Genomic DNA, 15,421 nt, shown 5'->3' on the forward strand with positions numbered 1-15,421 from the left:
AGGCTTTGAGTCTGTTCTGCTGGAGACCGATTCTCAGGTTTTGGTTGACATGATTCATGGCCGGTTACAACCAAAGGCAGGTTTAGATAGAATCTTATGGGATATTAATCTTCTTAAGCAACATTTTGATGCTATTGAGTTCTTATATGCTCCTCGTGCCTGTAATAAGGCAGCGCACCTTGTGGCTTCTTATGTCACACGTGTGGAAGGTAGTCATTCTTGGGATGGTTTTAAACCAGAGTGGTTGTTTAATACTCTGGCATTTAATGTAAACATTTCGATTCGAATTTAATAATATCCAAATTTCGACAAAAAAAAAAAAAACTTTTAGTATATTTCTTTATTTACATGACAAATTTTTCGACCCGCCGCAGTGCGGCATGATACTTGTGAGATCCAAATCGCACAGTTCATGGACTACTGCTTTTATTGACTAGCAAATCTTTATTGCAACGCATACTACTTCAGTACCACAGGCAAATTGAAGGGTCATATATCTAATTCTGTAATTCAGCCTCTGCAGCGCCAGCTACTAGTTTTCCGTGATGGCCGTGCCCATGCTCGTACTCCCAATGTCCGTGGCCATGCCCGGGCTCCCAATGTCCGTGGCCATACCCGTGCTGCTTCCAATGTCCATGGCCATGCTCTCCAAATCCGTAGCCTCCGTGTCCATAGCCTCCATGTCCATAGCCGTGATCATGCTTTCCATGTTTGTGCTCGTAGCCATGGCCATGTTCCCAATGTCCATAGCCATGCTCATGCCCTCCATGTCCGTGCCCGTATCCATTTTTATGCTCGTATCCGTGATAATGGTCACCATAGGTAGCCTTTTCAACGCTCTCCTCTTGAAAAAGAAAACAATTAAGTTGGATATCAAAAACCGAAAATTAAGCCTTGTAAGTGCAGTAGCAGTAACTACCGATGCATGCAAAGCGACTAACCATCCGGATGTTCCCAAGTTACTAGTTTTCCCAACAAAAAATGTTTAAGTTCGAGAAGAAAACAGGTGGGAAACTAAAGTCAAAATTCGTAGCATGCATGTTAAAACCTGCTAATGATGAATAAAATGTGCCTAGCAAAATTTACAAATGCGTAATCGAATAAAAGAAACAAAAATGAATTTTAATTGAGAAAGCGAGAAACTCACGGGTTTGAGTAGGAGCAGTCTCAGTCAGCTCCCGAGCGGAAACCTCAGAGAAGATAAGGAAAACAGCAAAGACAAGACCTAGTAGAAGAAAAGTTTTTGAGGACGCCATGTTTGCTGATAATTAACAAAACGAGGTGATGGAATAGAATTATGAGGTAAGAGATGATCGCAGAGTGAAGTGAATATCATGTGGTTTGGCTTTCTCTATTTATAGACCTTCAAAATTAAGAGAAGGAGAGGGAAGATCTTTGGACACCCACATTTTTTTCACAGTAGAGTGGTAAACGAAAACTATTTTTACCTAATACATATCAAATTCCCTCGAGTAGTTTGAACTCTACCAAAGCATGCTCTGTTTGGTTTGATGATATGTTGATACCGCTACGTATTAAGTAAGAAATGAGCCATCTAACCTAACTAGTAGGTCATCAAAATTTGTTTCTACGCAATATGTGGCAAAGTGATCATAGTTGTAGATGGCTTTTGCTAATTATGTGAAAAATGTAACTAAGCACCATTAACTAAATCAAACAGAAATTGGTTTTCAGTTGTGATTCCTTAGAATAATAAATTGATATTGTAAATGATCAACAACTAAGTCAAAATAAGTAGTTTGTCATGATTAATAGTATAAGATGACATTTCAAGGGATATATCTACGTATGTAGACGGATATACTTTAGTTCATATTTAAATCCATTTACAATTGGACTACCAGATCCTGCCCGTATTCGGCTTGTTAGATTTGACTTGATCCATATGAAATAAGCATCAGATTTGGATCAAATCTAACTAAGACCATTTTTTTTTTTTTTTAAATATCATCCTTAATGACTTCATTCTTCATTCTTAATTTCATGGTGTATACTAATTTATGATGGAATACATATGAACAATGCTCAAACTTCAAGTCAAGATTCTTCATTTCAAATTCTACCTTGAAGTGCAAGGTAGTTTTACAAGGCTATTTTAGAGTCCAATTGGGATTTATATCAACGATACGGAATACAACCCTAGCAACACTAGAATATGACTTCTTAAGGAGTGTACCAGCAATTGTGTCAATTTTGTTGTGATTGAATACTTGAATTTGTAATGGAATGTAGCAAGAGTAAATGCTATGTATCACCAGCGCATATGCGTTGCGTTACAATTCAAATCATGACACTAAGCAATGTTAACGAATAGGGCAATGCTAGGAAGATCAATTTTTTAAACCAAATGATATGGTGGCTGATTATTGGATTATTAATTAAGTATCGATTAACGTGTTTATTTTTTATTGGTAACACATCATTTGGTTTGCAAATTTGGTTTAAAAATTTAGTCTCCCTAGCATTATCCTAACAAATAATACCGATATTCTTAAGCCCCTTATTTTTAGGTAATTTGAAATTACACATAGATCGGGCATGCCTCAATGCTGCAAAAAGATAAGAAATGCATAATTATAAAGTTAAGCCCTTAGACCATTTCTAACCCTTGGATTAAAACCTTACATTTTTAACTCATAAATTTAGGTTTTAAGCCTTAAAGAGCTTTTCTTTTCCAACCCTTATGGGTTAAAATTTTAACCTAAGATTACTAAGGAATGAGCTTAGGTAAATTTATTTTCTAAAATAATTTTTTTGAAAAATAAAATTTATGTAGACTATCTTAATTTATTTTTATGGACATTTTAACTAAAAAAATATTTAGATTCTAATAGTTGAACAAATAGATATAGATATAGTTATTTATAGAGTTTTTGGGTGAATCTTGAGTTAAATAATTTTTTTTTAAATTGTTATAGTAGTTGGGCTATTTGATTGTGGCCGACATTGGCGTCAGCCTGGGGCTTGCGCATTGTCAACCTTGGCGCATTCCGTGCGCATGTTGTTGGGCTACGGCTCGCCTATTACCTGGGCGTATCAATGCGCAAGAGTGGGTCGGGGGTTTCACTTTGGTTGGTTTCTTGGGTTAAATTTGCCCAAAAATCAGTTTTAACCTAAAGCTGATTTTTGGCCCAAGAGTTGAAGCAAGTTTTTTATTTTATTTTATTTTATTTTTCGGGGCGGGTTGGGGTAGGGGAGCCGGGAGGTGACATTTTTTAAGAATCTCTACCCATGCATTTTATAAAGTTGTTGCCTCCATAATATTTGTCTGCATAAAAACAAAAGAACTAATAGTTTCGAATACATCCACTAGATAATTCGAAAATTAGTATGGACCTTTCAACAATACAATCACCACCTCATTCATGGCGTGTGTTTGTAATGTATAGCTCAACAGCTTTAACTTCTTATTTTACCATAGCTAGAGCTTCCAAACCCTTTGTCAACAGTGCACAAAATAATTCTTTAACTAGATAATGATCGGACCAACTAGTTAATGGTATCGAAGTAGTACTTCACTTCCTAATGTTAGAAGATGTCCCAAATTTGAATCAGAAGCCCAATAATCAAAAAAATTATTGTCACCAAAATGATGAGTATCCAAAGAAACTCCTTAATAGCAGACTTGAAATGCTAGACATTTTTAACTTTGCAATATTTATTGAGAAAATTAAGGCGCATCGCAACACATACTAAGGTAATCGATCAAGAGAACACATACTAAGATGATTGATTAAGAGAATACAAGATAAAGCTTAAAGCCTGCCTATATATGATTGAGAGTTCATAAACTACTCAACCAATACAACTTTAGTGCATATTATACGACTCTTACAACTCACATAGACGCTACGAGGTTAGCTAATTCTTTGTTTGAGTCTTTGCAGCACAAACTCCCAGTTTTCCATCATGGCCCGTGGCCATGACCTCCTTGCCCCCCGTGACCATGACTCCTTGCCCTCCGTGACCGTGGTCATGTCCATGCTCATGGCCCTGAACTTGGTCGCAGTCGCAGGCCTTTTCTACGCTATCCTCTATGGGTAAAAAAAGAGAGTAGAACCTTACAAATTGAGAAGAAATAAAATGTTGAAATATTAATGTATACGTCACTAATTAGCTAGTTATAACAGGGTCCAAAATTAACATGTGCATGCACGTACAAATGCCCTACACGCAAAATGAATAAACTAACAGCATGTTTTTACATCGATCCAGAAGTGCTTAGAATCTATATATATTTCGTTCTGCAACCAATTTAGATATATACTGTTCAAGTTGCTTAGAAGACAATTTTGTTTGCCATACACTTGAGTACATCATGTTTTCACTCCTTCGGTCTATTTACTAGTTAAATATGTTTTAGTTAAGAAAGGGAGAAGAAACTCACGGGTTTGAGCAGTAGTCTCAGCTAGCTCACGAGCTGAGATTTCAGAGGAGAGAAGGAGAACGGCAAAGACAAGGCCAAGAAGAAGAAAAGTCCTTGAGGATGCCATAATTTTCCGAACAATATTAATACAAAAAGAAGCACAGTAATGGTTTCTGAAGGTTGTATCTAAGAGAGGATTGCTGTGTAGTATAAAGTGGTTTGACTCTCCCTATTTATAGACCTTTGTAAGAGAGTGGGAAGTGGGGGGACGGTGGTCGGAAAGGGTGCATTTTTGCTCACCCACATTAACTATAGGGTATGCTCACCACCATTTTCAATGCTTGACATGTGTAATTCATACTAACTCTAGTTAAGCCTTATTTTTTTTATTTTTTTTGCTTTAATTAATAGGTGAGAGAATCCTATTTTTACTCATTTACTTCCATATATATCCTTTCTTTTTTAATATTCTATTAAAACTTAAAAATCCCCTTTTTGAATACAAACAGACGCAAGTCTGCGCTACCATCTTCTAGGTTTTCATCTGCTACGCTACTGGGTTTTCCATCTGCTAAGGTATGCAATTCCCTTTTTTTTTTTAAGGATTATTATAGCCTATTACTTATTACATTGACAGTTGTAAAATTCACCTTTCACCCTATGAGAGTAATTGTCCAACCCAACCGGCAAGTAAGGATGGGCATTGAAATACTTTAAGTTATGTTCCATCATGTCCCTATATGCACAAACTCAGGTTTAAAGTTTAGCAAATTTTTGTCATGAATGTTTTATTTATTTATTTATATTTTTGTTCATTAGCATTGTTTTAGTATATTTCTGATGGATCAATTGGAATTGGTATCTAGGGACATATTGGAATCCCAAGTCAAAACCAATTCAATATGGCACCCATAAGTCAAGTCACACATTTTCCTTATGGATTTCCAATTGTTCCTTGTGTTCAAGGGATTCAAAATCTGCCAGTTCAAGGGATTCAAAATCACCAACTTGGATTTCAAGATATAAGTCCCATGATGTCCAATTACTCATTTATGAATCATGGGGTTTGTATCTACACTTAATGTACTATATATATAGTGTACTATATTTTTGTTCTCTAGTTTCATAAGTAATTTTTTTCTTTTTATTAATTTGCAGGAAAACATTCAACCAATACCTCTGGGAACCACTTTTCAACTAAATTTTTCAAATCCATCAACATCAAACATTCAACCAATACCTCTGAGAACCACTCCTGAACTGAATTTTTCAAATCCATCAACATCTTAGATCAAGTTGTAATACAATTTAGAGAATTTTGTTTGGAACGACATCCTTTGAAGTGAAGAATATTCATCCTACTAGCTTTGTACAATTTTATTTTGATGAGTTTCATATCAAACAATTGTATTTTGTTGGATATTGATGAGTTTCATCTCAAAGTACTGCCCACTTTTTGGACTAGCTTTTTGTACAATTTTATTTTGCCGAGTTTCATCTAAAACAAGTGTTATTTCAATGACATCATTACCCTACCAGGTATGTCAATTTTATTTTGAATTCCTAATCCCGTCAGGTCCATGATGGAACATAACTTAAAGTATTTCAATGCCCATCCTTACTTGCCGGTTGGGTTGGACAATTACTCTCATAGGGTGAAAGGTGAATTTTACAACTATCAATGTCATAAGTAATAGGCTATAATAATCCTAAAAAAAAAAAAAAAAAAAAAAGGGGAATTGCATACCTTAGCAGATGGAAAACCCAGTAGCGTAGCAGATGAAAACCTAGAAGATGGTAGCGCAGACTTGCGTCTGTTTGTATTCAAAAAGGGGATTTTTAAGTTTTAATAGAATATTAAAAAAGAAAGGATATATATGGAAGTAAATGAGTAAAAATAGGATTCTCTCTCCTATTAATTAAAGCAAAAAAAATAAAAAAAATAAGGCTTAACTAGAGTTAGTATGGATTACACATGTCAAGCATTGAAAATGGTGGTGAGCATACCCTATAGTTAATGTGGGTGAGCAAAAATGCATCCGGTCGGAAACAGATTGAGAGAAGATTTTTTATTAACTTTTTCCTAATCAGAAGACAAGTATGATTAAAGGCTAAAGAGCTAAAACATTATATAATTCATTTTGGACTTTAACAAGCAGCTTTGTTTGTCCCCGAATCCGTTAAACCCGCTCTTCGAAATTACCCACAGATTTAGGAAAGATATGAAAATGAGAATTTGGGTATATATGGGGATGGATACGAGGAAACCCAAAATTTCTGATACGATTATGTGAACAAGAGGTACCGTATAATTGAGCGTGTGGAGCCAAAAATAATCAAGAGGCGACACATGGATTTTTGGGTGAAAATGACAAAATTATCTTTGAAGCACATCGGGATTCCTACGCGCGAGTAGTGGACAATCATCCCTCAATCAAGTCAAAGGTGAACAAAATAGGTAATAAATTCAAAGTTATTTCATCCATCCTCATCCTATATTTTCCACAAGGTAATTATTTCATAACCTTCAAAACATTCCATATAAATTGAGTTAATTGGCTAATTAATGGATTTATTCCTAATTAATCCATTAATTACCAATTAAATTACCCACTTCACACAAATATACCCCAAAGGGCCGGCAACCTTTTCTTAAAAGGAGGACTGGCCATACTCTATATATTGAACCCCATTTTCTCTAAAAACCTAAGTCCACACTCTTACAAAACTCCAAAAACTCTCTAAACATTTTTTTCTCTAAATTCTAACTTTGGCATTAGAGGTTCTTCGGCCAAAGCCCCCCTCATTCATCGTGGGAGAGTGAAGCTTTTGGCCTTAACCAAATGTGTTCATTGTTTTGTAGGTGCAATTTTGTCCAAGATCAAGGAGGAAGAAATTTGCATCCATAGAGCCCTCTCTATATTTTCTAATACTATATACCTGTTTTCGCTAGTCATAGTTTTGGATTTAAATGTTTTATGGTTTGATTCGTGATTTGATAGTATTTTTTTTTTCATGATTATAGCCTTTTATGCTGCTTGCATTATGTGATCAAAACGTTTTTTTTCCATTAATTATGAATTATTGGTGAAATCGTTAACCCATACTCAATGTATTTATAATTATGAGGGCACAAACGATGGTTAATTATAATATGAATAATATTCACAATTATGTGACTGAATATGAGTCCACGACATACTTGTCTCCAATCTGAATTCTGAAGTTAAATTTTAAAAAGACTTGTTCTTAAGTCTCTCGTTTGTGGATCTAGAGTATTCATATTTATAATAGAGCTTCGAAGAAAATGGCTCACATAACAAAATTTTAATCAATTACACTCTATCAATTTTTTAATTACAAGGACAAAAACAAGGGTGCAATGACACCATCGTAATTATATTGAATTTGGGCGCAATGGTATCGTAATTCATTTGAAGTTTGACTCATAAATTATCGAAAACTGTTTCCTCATAAATTACCCGCAATTGTATCTTCATAAATTACCAGCAACTGTTTCTTCATCAATTACCAGCATTTTCTCAAACCTAAACAATTTCTATTATATGCTTTAAAAAATATTAAAAAGTGAGTCTCATAAAAATGTATGTAAAAACTGTGTCTTTAGATCCAAACTCTTTAAAAAGTTTTACTTTTTTCTACTTCCCCACGTAGAAGCTACTTTCTAATTAAAAGACTATTGACAGTAAGTGAAGAAATAGTTGCATGTGTTAATGTATATACCACGAATTTGTAAGAACAATATTACAGAGAGAGAGAGAGAGAGAGAGAGAGAGAGAGAGAGAGAGAGAGATGAAAGCTCAAGCTAATTTTCATGTATTGATGACTTAACTCTAAAGTTATTACATGAATGAGGTATTTATACAACTCACAAGATTCTACTAAACTAACTGCCTGTCTAAGATTTAGACAAGTGTCAACATCTCAAGTGCACTATCTCTATCATCCCCCCACAAACTCATGCTTTGATAGTCCAAGCATGAGATTGCTGCAATGAATTTTGAACAAAGGTGCACTAAGTCCCTTAGTCAAGATATCGGCAAACTGCTCATTGGAAGACACAAATTGCGCTTGAAGTTTGTTTGAAGCCACTTCTTCTCGAACAAAATGTACATCAATCTCGATGTGTTTTGTCCGTTGATGTTGTACGGGATTGAATGACAATGCTATTGCATAGAGATTGTCGCAAAATAACACAGGTGGTGATGATACTTGGATTTGTAGAAAACTCAGAATTTGTTGAATCCAATCCAGTCCTGCTGCAATTGTAAAGAATGCCCGATATTCAGCCTCAGTAGAAGACCTTGAGACTGTTTGTTGCTTTTTAGAAGACCATGATATGGGATTACTGCCTAAAAACACCACTAAACCCGTAGTGGACCTCCTGTCATTAGGATCACATGCCCAATCAGCATCACTAAACGCCTTTAATGTCAAGTCTCCTTGAGAATAGGTGATACCACACTCCTTAGTTCCTTTTAAATAACGCATGATTCTGTTAACAACAATCCAATGAGAAACCATGGGATTTTGCATGAATTGACATATCTGATGCATAGAGAATGCAATATCAGGTCTGGTGATTGTGAGATACTGTAAAGCACCTACAATACTCGTATATAAACTAGGATTTGAATATGGTTCTCCATCATCCTTCAGTAGCCAATTATAAGGCAAGCAAGGTGTTTCACATGATTTGGATTCAGACATTTATGTTTTCTGCAATAAATCAGTAACATACTTGTGTTGAGACAAGAACAAACCAGTGGAAGTTGCAGTGATTTGAATACCAAGAAAGAAATGGAGAGGACCTAAGTCCTTGATATCAAATTCAGAAGTCAAATCAGAAATCACTTGTTGAATGGCCTGAGATGCACTGCCTGTTATTATAATGTCATCCACATAGAGTAGGAGAATGACAATATTAGATTCCACAATTTTCACAAACAAGGAAGAATCCGAGTAGGTGTTCTTGAACCCCAATTTAGGTAAAAATGTGGTAAATCTCTCATTCCATGACCGTGGAGCCTGTTTCAGGCTATAAAGAGATTTATGTAGTTTACAGACTAGGTGAGGATTAGAAGAGTCCTCAAAACTAGGTGGTTGGGCCATATATACCTCCTCTTGAAGAATGCCATGTAAGAAAGCATTCTTGACATCAAGCTGCCGGAGAGACCAATTAAAATTAGCAGCAAGTGCAAGAATAATTCGTACTATGGTAGGTTTAACCACATGACTAAATGTATCACAGTAGTCAATTCCAGGTTCTTGACCAAATCCTTTGGCTACGAATCGGGCTTTATGCCATGCAATAGACCCATCAGAATGTCTTTTGATTAAAAATCCATTTGCAACCAACAAGATTCTTGTTAGGTGGCAGTGGAACTAAACTCCAAGTACCCTGAGTATACAATGCACCAATCTCATATGTCATAGCCTGTAACCACACTGAACTTTTAAGATCAATTTTGTAGGTGAGAGGCTCAGTATAAGACAAGTTAGTATCCTTGGAAACTGATAAGAAAGCCTTTTTCTTGATAATGCCACTCTTGCTTCTTGTCTGCATAGGGTGCAAATTGAGATGAGGAATATCCAATACTATTTGAAGACTGTCAGGACTATAGTCAAGTGCCACAAAGATATGAGAAAAATCACTTGTTGCACTAGTAATGGGCTGAGAGGAAGCAAGAGGTATGGATAATGATGTATCAGGTGGAGAGCTACTATGAGGTGGTGATCTGGGAGTAGGTGCATTGGAATGAATACTCATTGGTGAAGCGCGTATAAGGCCAGGAGATGATAATACTTCAGGGGACACTACCACATTATCATAAGTAACAACTGGTGTTTGACTCACATGTTGAGTAATAACAGGGATGACTTGTGACTTTGTTGCTGTCAATAAGTCTGTGTAAGGGAATTCTTTTTTAGAGAATACCACATGTCTAGATACATATATTCTTTGCCTAGATACTTCAAAACACATAAACCCTTTATATTTGGATGCATACCTCAAAAAGACACATTTTGTGGTTTTGGTTTGAAGTTTAGAGGTGTTGTAAGGTTTAAGAAGTGGATAACAGGCACACCCAAAAGTTCTTAGATGAGATAGAACTGGAACACAACTAAATAACATTTCAAATGGAGATTTATTTTATATTTTGGGTGTAGGCATTCTGTAAATAAGGTATATGGCAGTTTGACAGGCAAACGATCAGAATTGAGAAGGTAATTTTGCAGTTTGTAACAAAGTGATTGTAGTTTCAATCACATGCCTATGTTTTCTCTCAGCTACCCCATTCTGTTCAGGTGTATGAGGACAAGATTTTTGATGGAAAACACCTATATTTGATAGAAAATACTGCAGTTTATTGGAGATATACTCACCCCCTCCATCAATTTGCAGGATTTTAACCTTGGAATTAAATTAAGTGAGTACATATGAATAAAAGGAAATGAATGTGGCACAAAGGTCTGATTTATTTATTAAAGGAAACACCCAACAATATATAGTATAATCATCAATGAAGGTGACATAGTATCTAAACCCATCTACTGAAGTAGATGGTGCAGGACCCCAAAGGTCACTGTGTACAATCTCAAATGGTACTACAGACTTATTGACAGTAGATTGAAAAGGTAATTTGCAGAACTTTCCTTTTAAGCAACTGTGACATATACTAGGATTAGCCTCTTTAGTACATGCTAGGTGTGATTTTTGTAACATAAGGGACACAATGGAATTGGATGGATGCCCTAACCTATTGTGCCAGGTAGTTGAATTGACAAGTTGACCAAGGAAAGCTTTGTGTTCCACAATTGGTTGATTGGTTGCAAAACAAGGATGAGCAATGGAATGGATGAAGTAGAGTCCATTACTGCACAGTCCTTTGTATAGTAGTCTCCCTATGGCCTTGTCCTGAATCCAAATACAGAAGGCATAAAAATAAGCCAACAATTATTATCCAAGCATATTTTATGTACAGAGAAAAGGTTCTGTGTAAGCTTGGGAACATACAACACATAATTCAACTTAATTGGATGCACATAGGGTTTTAAAATAGTGCTACCAATATGTGAAACAGGCAAACCTTCACCATTTGCTATCTGAATGGTTTCAGTAGAAGGATATGGTGATGCCAAAGATAGATTATTAAGATCTGCAGTTATATGATTTGTTGCACCTGAGTCAGTCAACCAAATCTAAGGAGTGGACTGAGACAATGTTTGTGATAAAGCTGAGAAGCCAGTGTATGCATAGCTTGCATAGGTTGAGAGGGAGCTTGAAATTGATTGCCTGAGAACTGAGACTGATGAGAAAACCCTTATGGAGAATATGACTGCATCTGAGAATATTGGGAAGTGGAACCAGCCCTAATGAAGTTGGGACCTTTCTCATTGTAAAAACAAAACCAGGTACTATGATTGAATCTGCCACATATTTGACACTTGGGTTTCTCTAGTGGTTTAGATCCACAGAAAGATGCAGAATGACCATCAACATTGCACAACTGACAAGTAAGCATTATTGGAGCAAAAGAGCTAGATGAGAATTGGTTTGGAAACTAACCAAGTACATTGCGAGCATTTTGATTAAACCTGGCCTTGCCCTTATTCCTGTTGTTATTGAACTGCTTAAATCCACCAAATATAAATCCTGATTGTGTAGGCCATTTCTGAGAAGAATTAGGATGATTAGCCATCATAGCAGTCATAAAAGGTGCATTTGTATTGGACTCAACGATGACTTCCTCAGCAAGCAATTAAGACCTGAATTCCTTCAATGAAATAACATTCGTTCTTCCTCTTATAACAGTTCTAAATGTATTGTATTCTGTTGGTAATCCATTAAGGGCAAGAATAACAATATCTTCATCAGCAAAGTACACCCTAGCAGCAGAGAGATAATCTATGGCCTCCTTAATCAGTTACAAGTACTGAGCAATGGAATCAGATCCCTTTTTAATGGTTTGAAGATTAGACTTCATCTGAAATATGCTATTTTTAGAAACAAAAGAGAACTGCTGCTTCAATCGAGTCCACAAATCTTTGGAACTAGTGCTGCAATTAGCACATGACATAGCTACAGGAGATAATGTAGCTGTGATAAGCTGCATAAGTGCCCTATCATGCATCATCCAAACTAAGAACGTATCACAATCAGTGGAAGAAGAGGGATTTAGAACATTCATACCAGATTCTCTGGTCATTGAGGAAATTCGAGATGGACGGGGATGAGATCCATCCACAAATCCCATAATTCCATTACTTTCCAACAATAATTGCATTTGGAAGTGCCAATTCAGATAGTTGGTATCATCAAGTTTAACATTTACAGATGTAGAAATTGAAGACACAAGTGTAGTTATAGGGGATTGAAGTAGCTGTAACTGAGAACAAGTAACCACTTTTCCCTTGAAAAAATCAAGAAAACAACACGATGTAGTTGCAGATTTACCTCACAGAACACACAGCAAACACTTGGTGTGCAAGAAACGCAATAGTCGAAGAATCGAAAAGCAGGGACTTGATCTGCAATGTGAGAGATTCAAGAAACCCTAGAATCGAAGAAGACGAAGAGATGTCAACTACACACTCTTATCTGCAGTCGATGATTCAGAGAAGATGAAATTGCAGAAATCAGAGAAGACGAAATTACAGAAATTAGAGGTACGGAAGACTGGGATCGAAGCTTTAGCTGTGAGCTATCATGGCGATTGATACCATGTCAATGTATATACCACGAATTTGTAAGAACAATATTACATAGAGAACTTAGAGAGAGAGAGATGAAAGCTCAAGCTATTTTTCGTGTATTGATTACTTAACTCTAAAGTTATTACATGAATGAGGTATTTATACAACTCACAAGATTCTACTAAACTAACTGCCTATCTAAGATTTAGACAAATGTCAACATCTCAAGTGCACTATCTCTATCAGCATGAACCAAATTTCAACTTATAATCATGACTTTCAATGAAGCCAAATTCAATATTGACGGTGTGTGTTTTTGAATAAAAAATTTGTGAGACATGGAGGCAGATTGTCTGCCTTTCTGTTTGGGTGCCCTTCTCTTCCCCTCCTATTTTGTGCAGTTACAGTTAAGCCACGTCAACATTTTATATTATTTTTTTTATAAATATAATAAGACAAAAAACAATAAGAATATAAAATGTTGACATGAGTTAACCGTAACCGCACAAACATGAGGGGATGAGAATGGCACCCAAACAGGAGGGCAGATAATCTGCCTCCTATTTGATTAGTTTTCTATATTTTCCTTGTTATTAAAATGGAATAGGCTACTCTCTGTGCAGAAATTCTAGAGTATGAAGACCGGGTCACGTGTTTCTTAAGGCCCACACACATAAAACAACTTATAGCTACCCCGTTAATTTGAGTAGTGTTAGACATATCTTTTATTATCATTATTTACACTATCTCTAATAAAAATATAGCCAGTAATGTACGTAGATCTTATCTTTACTATAAAAATAGTACACATGGACAGTAAAAGTAGTACTTTTGCCTAGCTTATTAGATGGACCATCTCCCAAATAGAATGAGGTCTAGATCCTCTTTGTGAGGATTTCAGAATTCTCTAATTATATCTGTTTATCATACATCATGTGGCTACTTTTCGTCAGGTACTGTTTATATTTAATTTTAAATAAAAAAATTTATAACTTTTTCTGATCGTACAATATACGATGAACGGATGTGATTGGAGAATTTCTAGAATCTTCACAAAAAGAATCCGGAGAGAATTCTCATTAGCCCAAATAACCTTTCCTGCATGTGGGGGCAAGCGCCACAAACCTTTTTCCACCACACAAAATCTACAAAGTCCCATTGCACTCTAGGTAACCCTATCAGTTTTGAGCTTCGTAGCAAACTGTATCGTGATTAAATGGATTTCAATTTCAATTTTCATTTCACTAAATATTTTTAAAGATGATGTTTCAAATATGTGTTAACTACACAGAGGGTTAAAGATATAAAAGGTGATATTTGATATACATGTTTATTTGCAAAGAGTTATATACAACGATTAGGTATGGACAAATGCAAGTGGCCCAAAGGGTTACCTATCATAGTAGACACTATTTGACTTCTATATATTCCTAATTTCATGAATTAAACTTGCCATGCTGTCCATCTTGGAGTAAGATTTGAATTGTCATGTCCCGAACCCGACATACGTCCATGATCGATGCGTGACATCACCCAACATCCATATATCTAACAAATCCCTCCTCCAGGGTATGGACAAGGCATAACTCAAGATCCAATTCCATAATAATTTTCTGTATGCTTTATGGCTGCATCTAACCTCCTTGTTAGACTGCCTACGTACCCTAAACAGGGAGCAAGTCATTCGTAGTTCGTCGATCACTAATTCAGACATTTATTCCAATGTGTTCTAACGGGAATACATAGAATTCTGTAATCAATTATTAGAACTTGACATGCATGACATTACCAAGTTCAGGGCTACAAAACAAACCAACATGCCATCCAAGAATCTCATTCATCCATCATATAAATTCCATGTTTTCAGCACGACACTTCCATCCACAGCATGTAACATATCAAATAACCAATGAGCACATATTATTCTCAAGCCACATTGATCAACTAAAATAATCATAATAATAACAATCATATCCAACGTCATTCCAAAATCCCATCAATTAATCAATTCATGACTCAAAGATGCATAATCTTAGCATTTAACTACGTTAATCAATCAATGCGAATACATATCATTTCATGTATTTAAATAAGGAACTCTACATAATTCCCTATTTGAATTATAAGTAATTAAACATGGTGAATCTAATTAATATTCACAAGGTATTTTGTGGGTAATTCCCATTCACTCGGATCTAGGGTTCTAGATTAACCTTATGGAAATGAACAAGAGCAAGGATTCCGACCACTCAACGGAATCCAAAATATCTAACGATTTCTCATATTGTACTCAAATCTATCACATATATAATCAGT

At 35.7% G+C, this 15,421-nt stretch overlaps 1 protein-coding gene and 1 long non-coding RNA gene across 2 annotated transcripts; both read right to left on the bottom strand.

The window, feature by feature from the left end:
- Positions 1–314: 314 nt before the first annotated feature.
- LOC126614463 (uncharacterized) lies at positions 315–1,406 on the bottom strand. Its single transcript, XM_050282140.1, has 2 exons — positions 1,148–1,406; positions 315–844 (listed from the first exon to the last, which is right to left on the bottom strand). The coding sequence occupies exons 1-2, from the start codon at positions 1,254–1,256 to the stop codon at positions 498–500; spliced, it is 456 nt and encodes a 151-aa protein (XP_050138097.1). The 5' UTR covers positions 1,257–1,406; the 3' UTR covers positions 315–497.
- Positions 1,407–3,722: 2,316 nt separating this feature from the next.
- LOC126614466 (uncharacterized) lies at positions 3,723–4,572 on the bottom strand. Its single transcript, XR_007620396.1, has 2 exons — positions 4,409–4,572; positions 3,723–4,055 (listed from the first exon to the last, which is right to left on the bottom strand). It is a non-coding gene; the product is annotated as an uncharacterized LOC126614466 (long non-coding RNA).
- Between the last annotated feature and the right edge of the window lie 10,849 nt (positions 4,573–15,421).

This window comes from Malus sylvestris, chromosome 3, assembly GCF_916048215.2.
Source record: "Malus sylvestris chromosome 3, drMalSylv7.2, whole genome shotgun sequence".
Taxonomy (NCBI): Eukaryota; Viridiplantae; Streptophyta; class Magnoliopsida; order Rosales; family Rosaceae; genus Malus; species Malus sylvestris.

Excerpts from the sequence above, each read along its gene's own strand:
- LOC126614463 (XM_050282140.1), bottom strand. The coding sequence starts at position 1,256 with ATGGCGTCCTCAAAAACTTTTCTTCTACTAGGTCTTGTCTTTGCTGTT. Across the intron at positions 845-1,147 it reads GACTGCTCCTACTCAAACCC|AGGAGAGCGTTGAAAAGGCT; the intron begins GTGAGTTTCTCG and ends TTCTTTTTCAAG.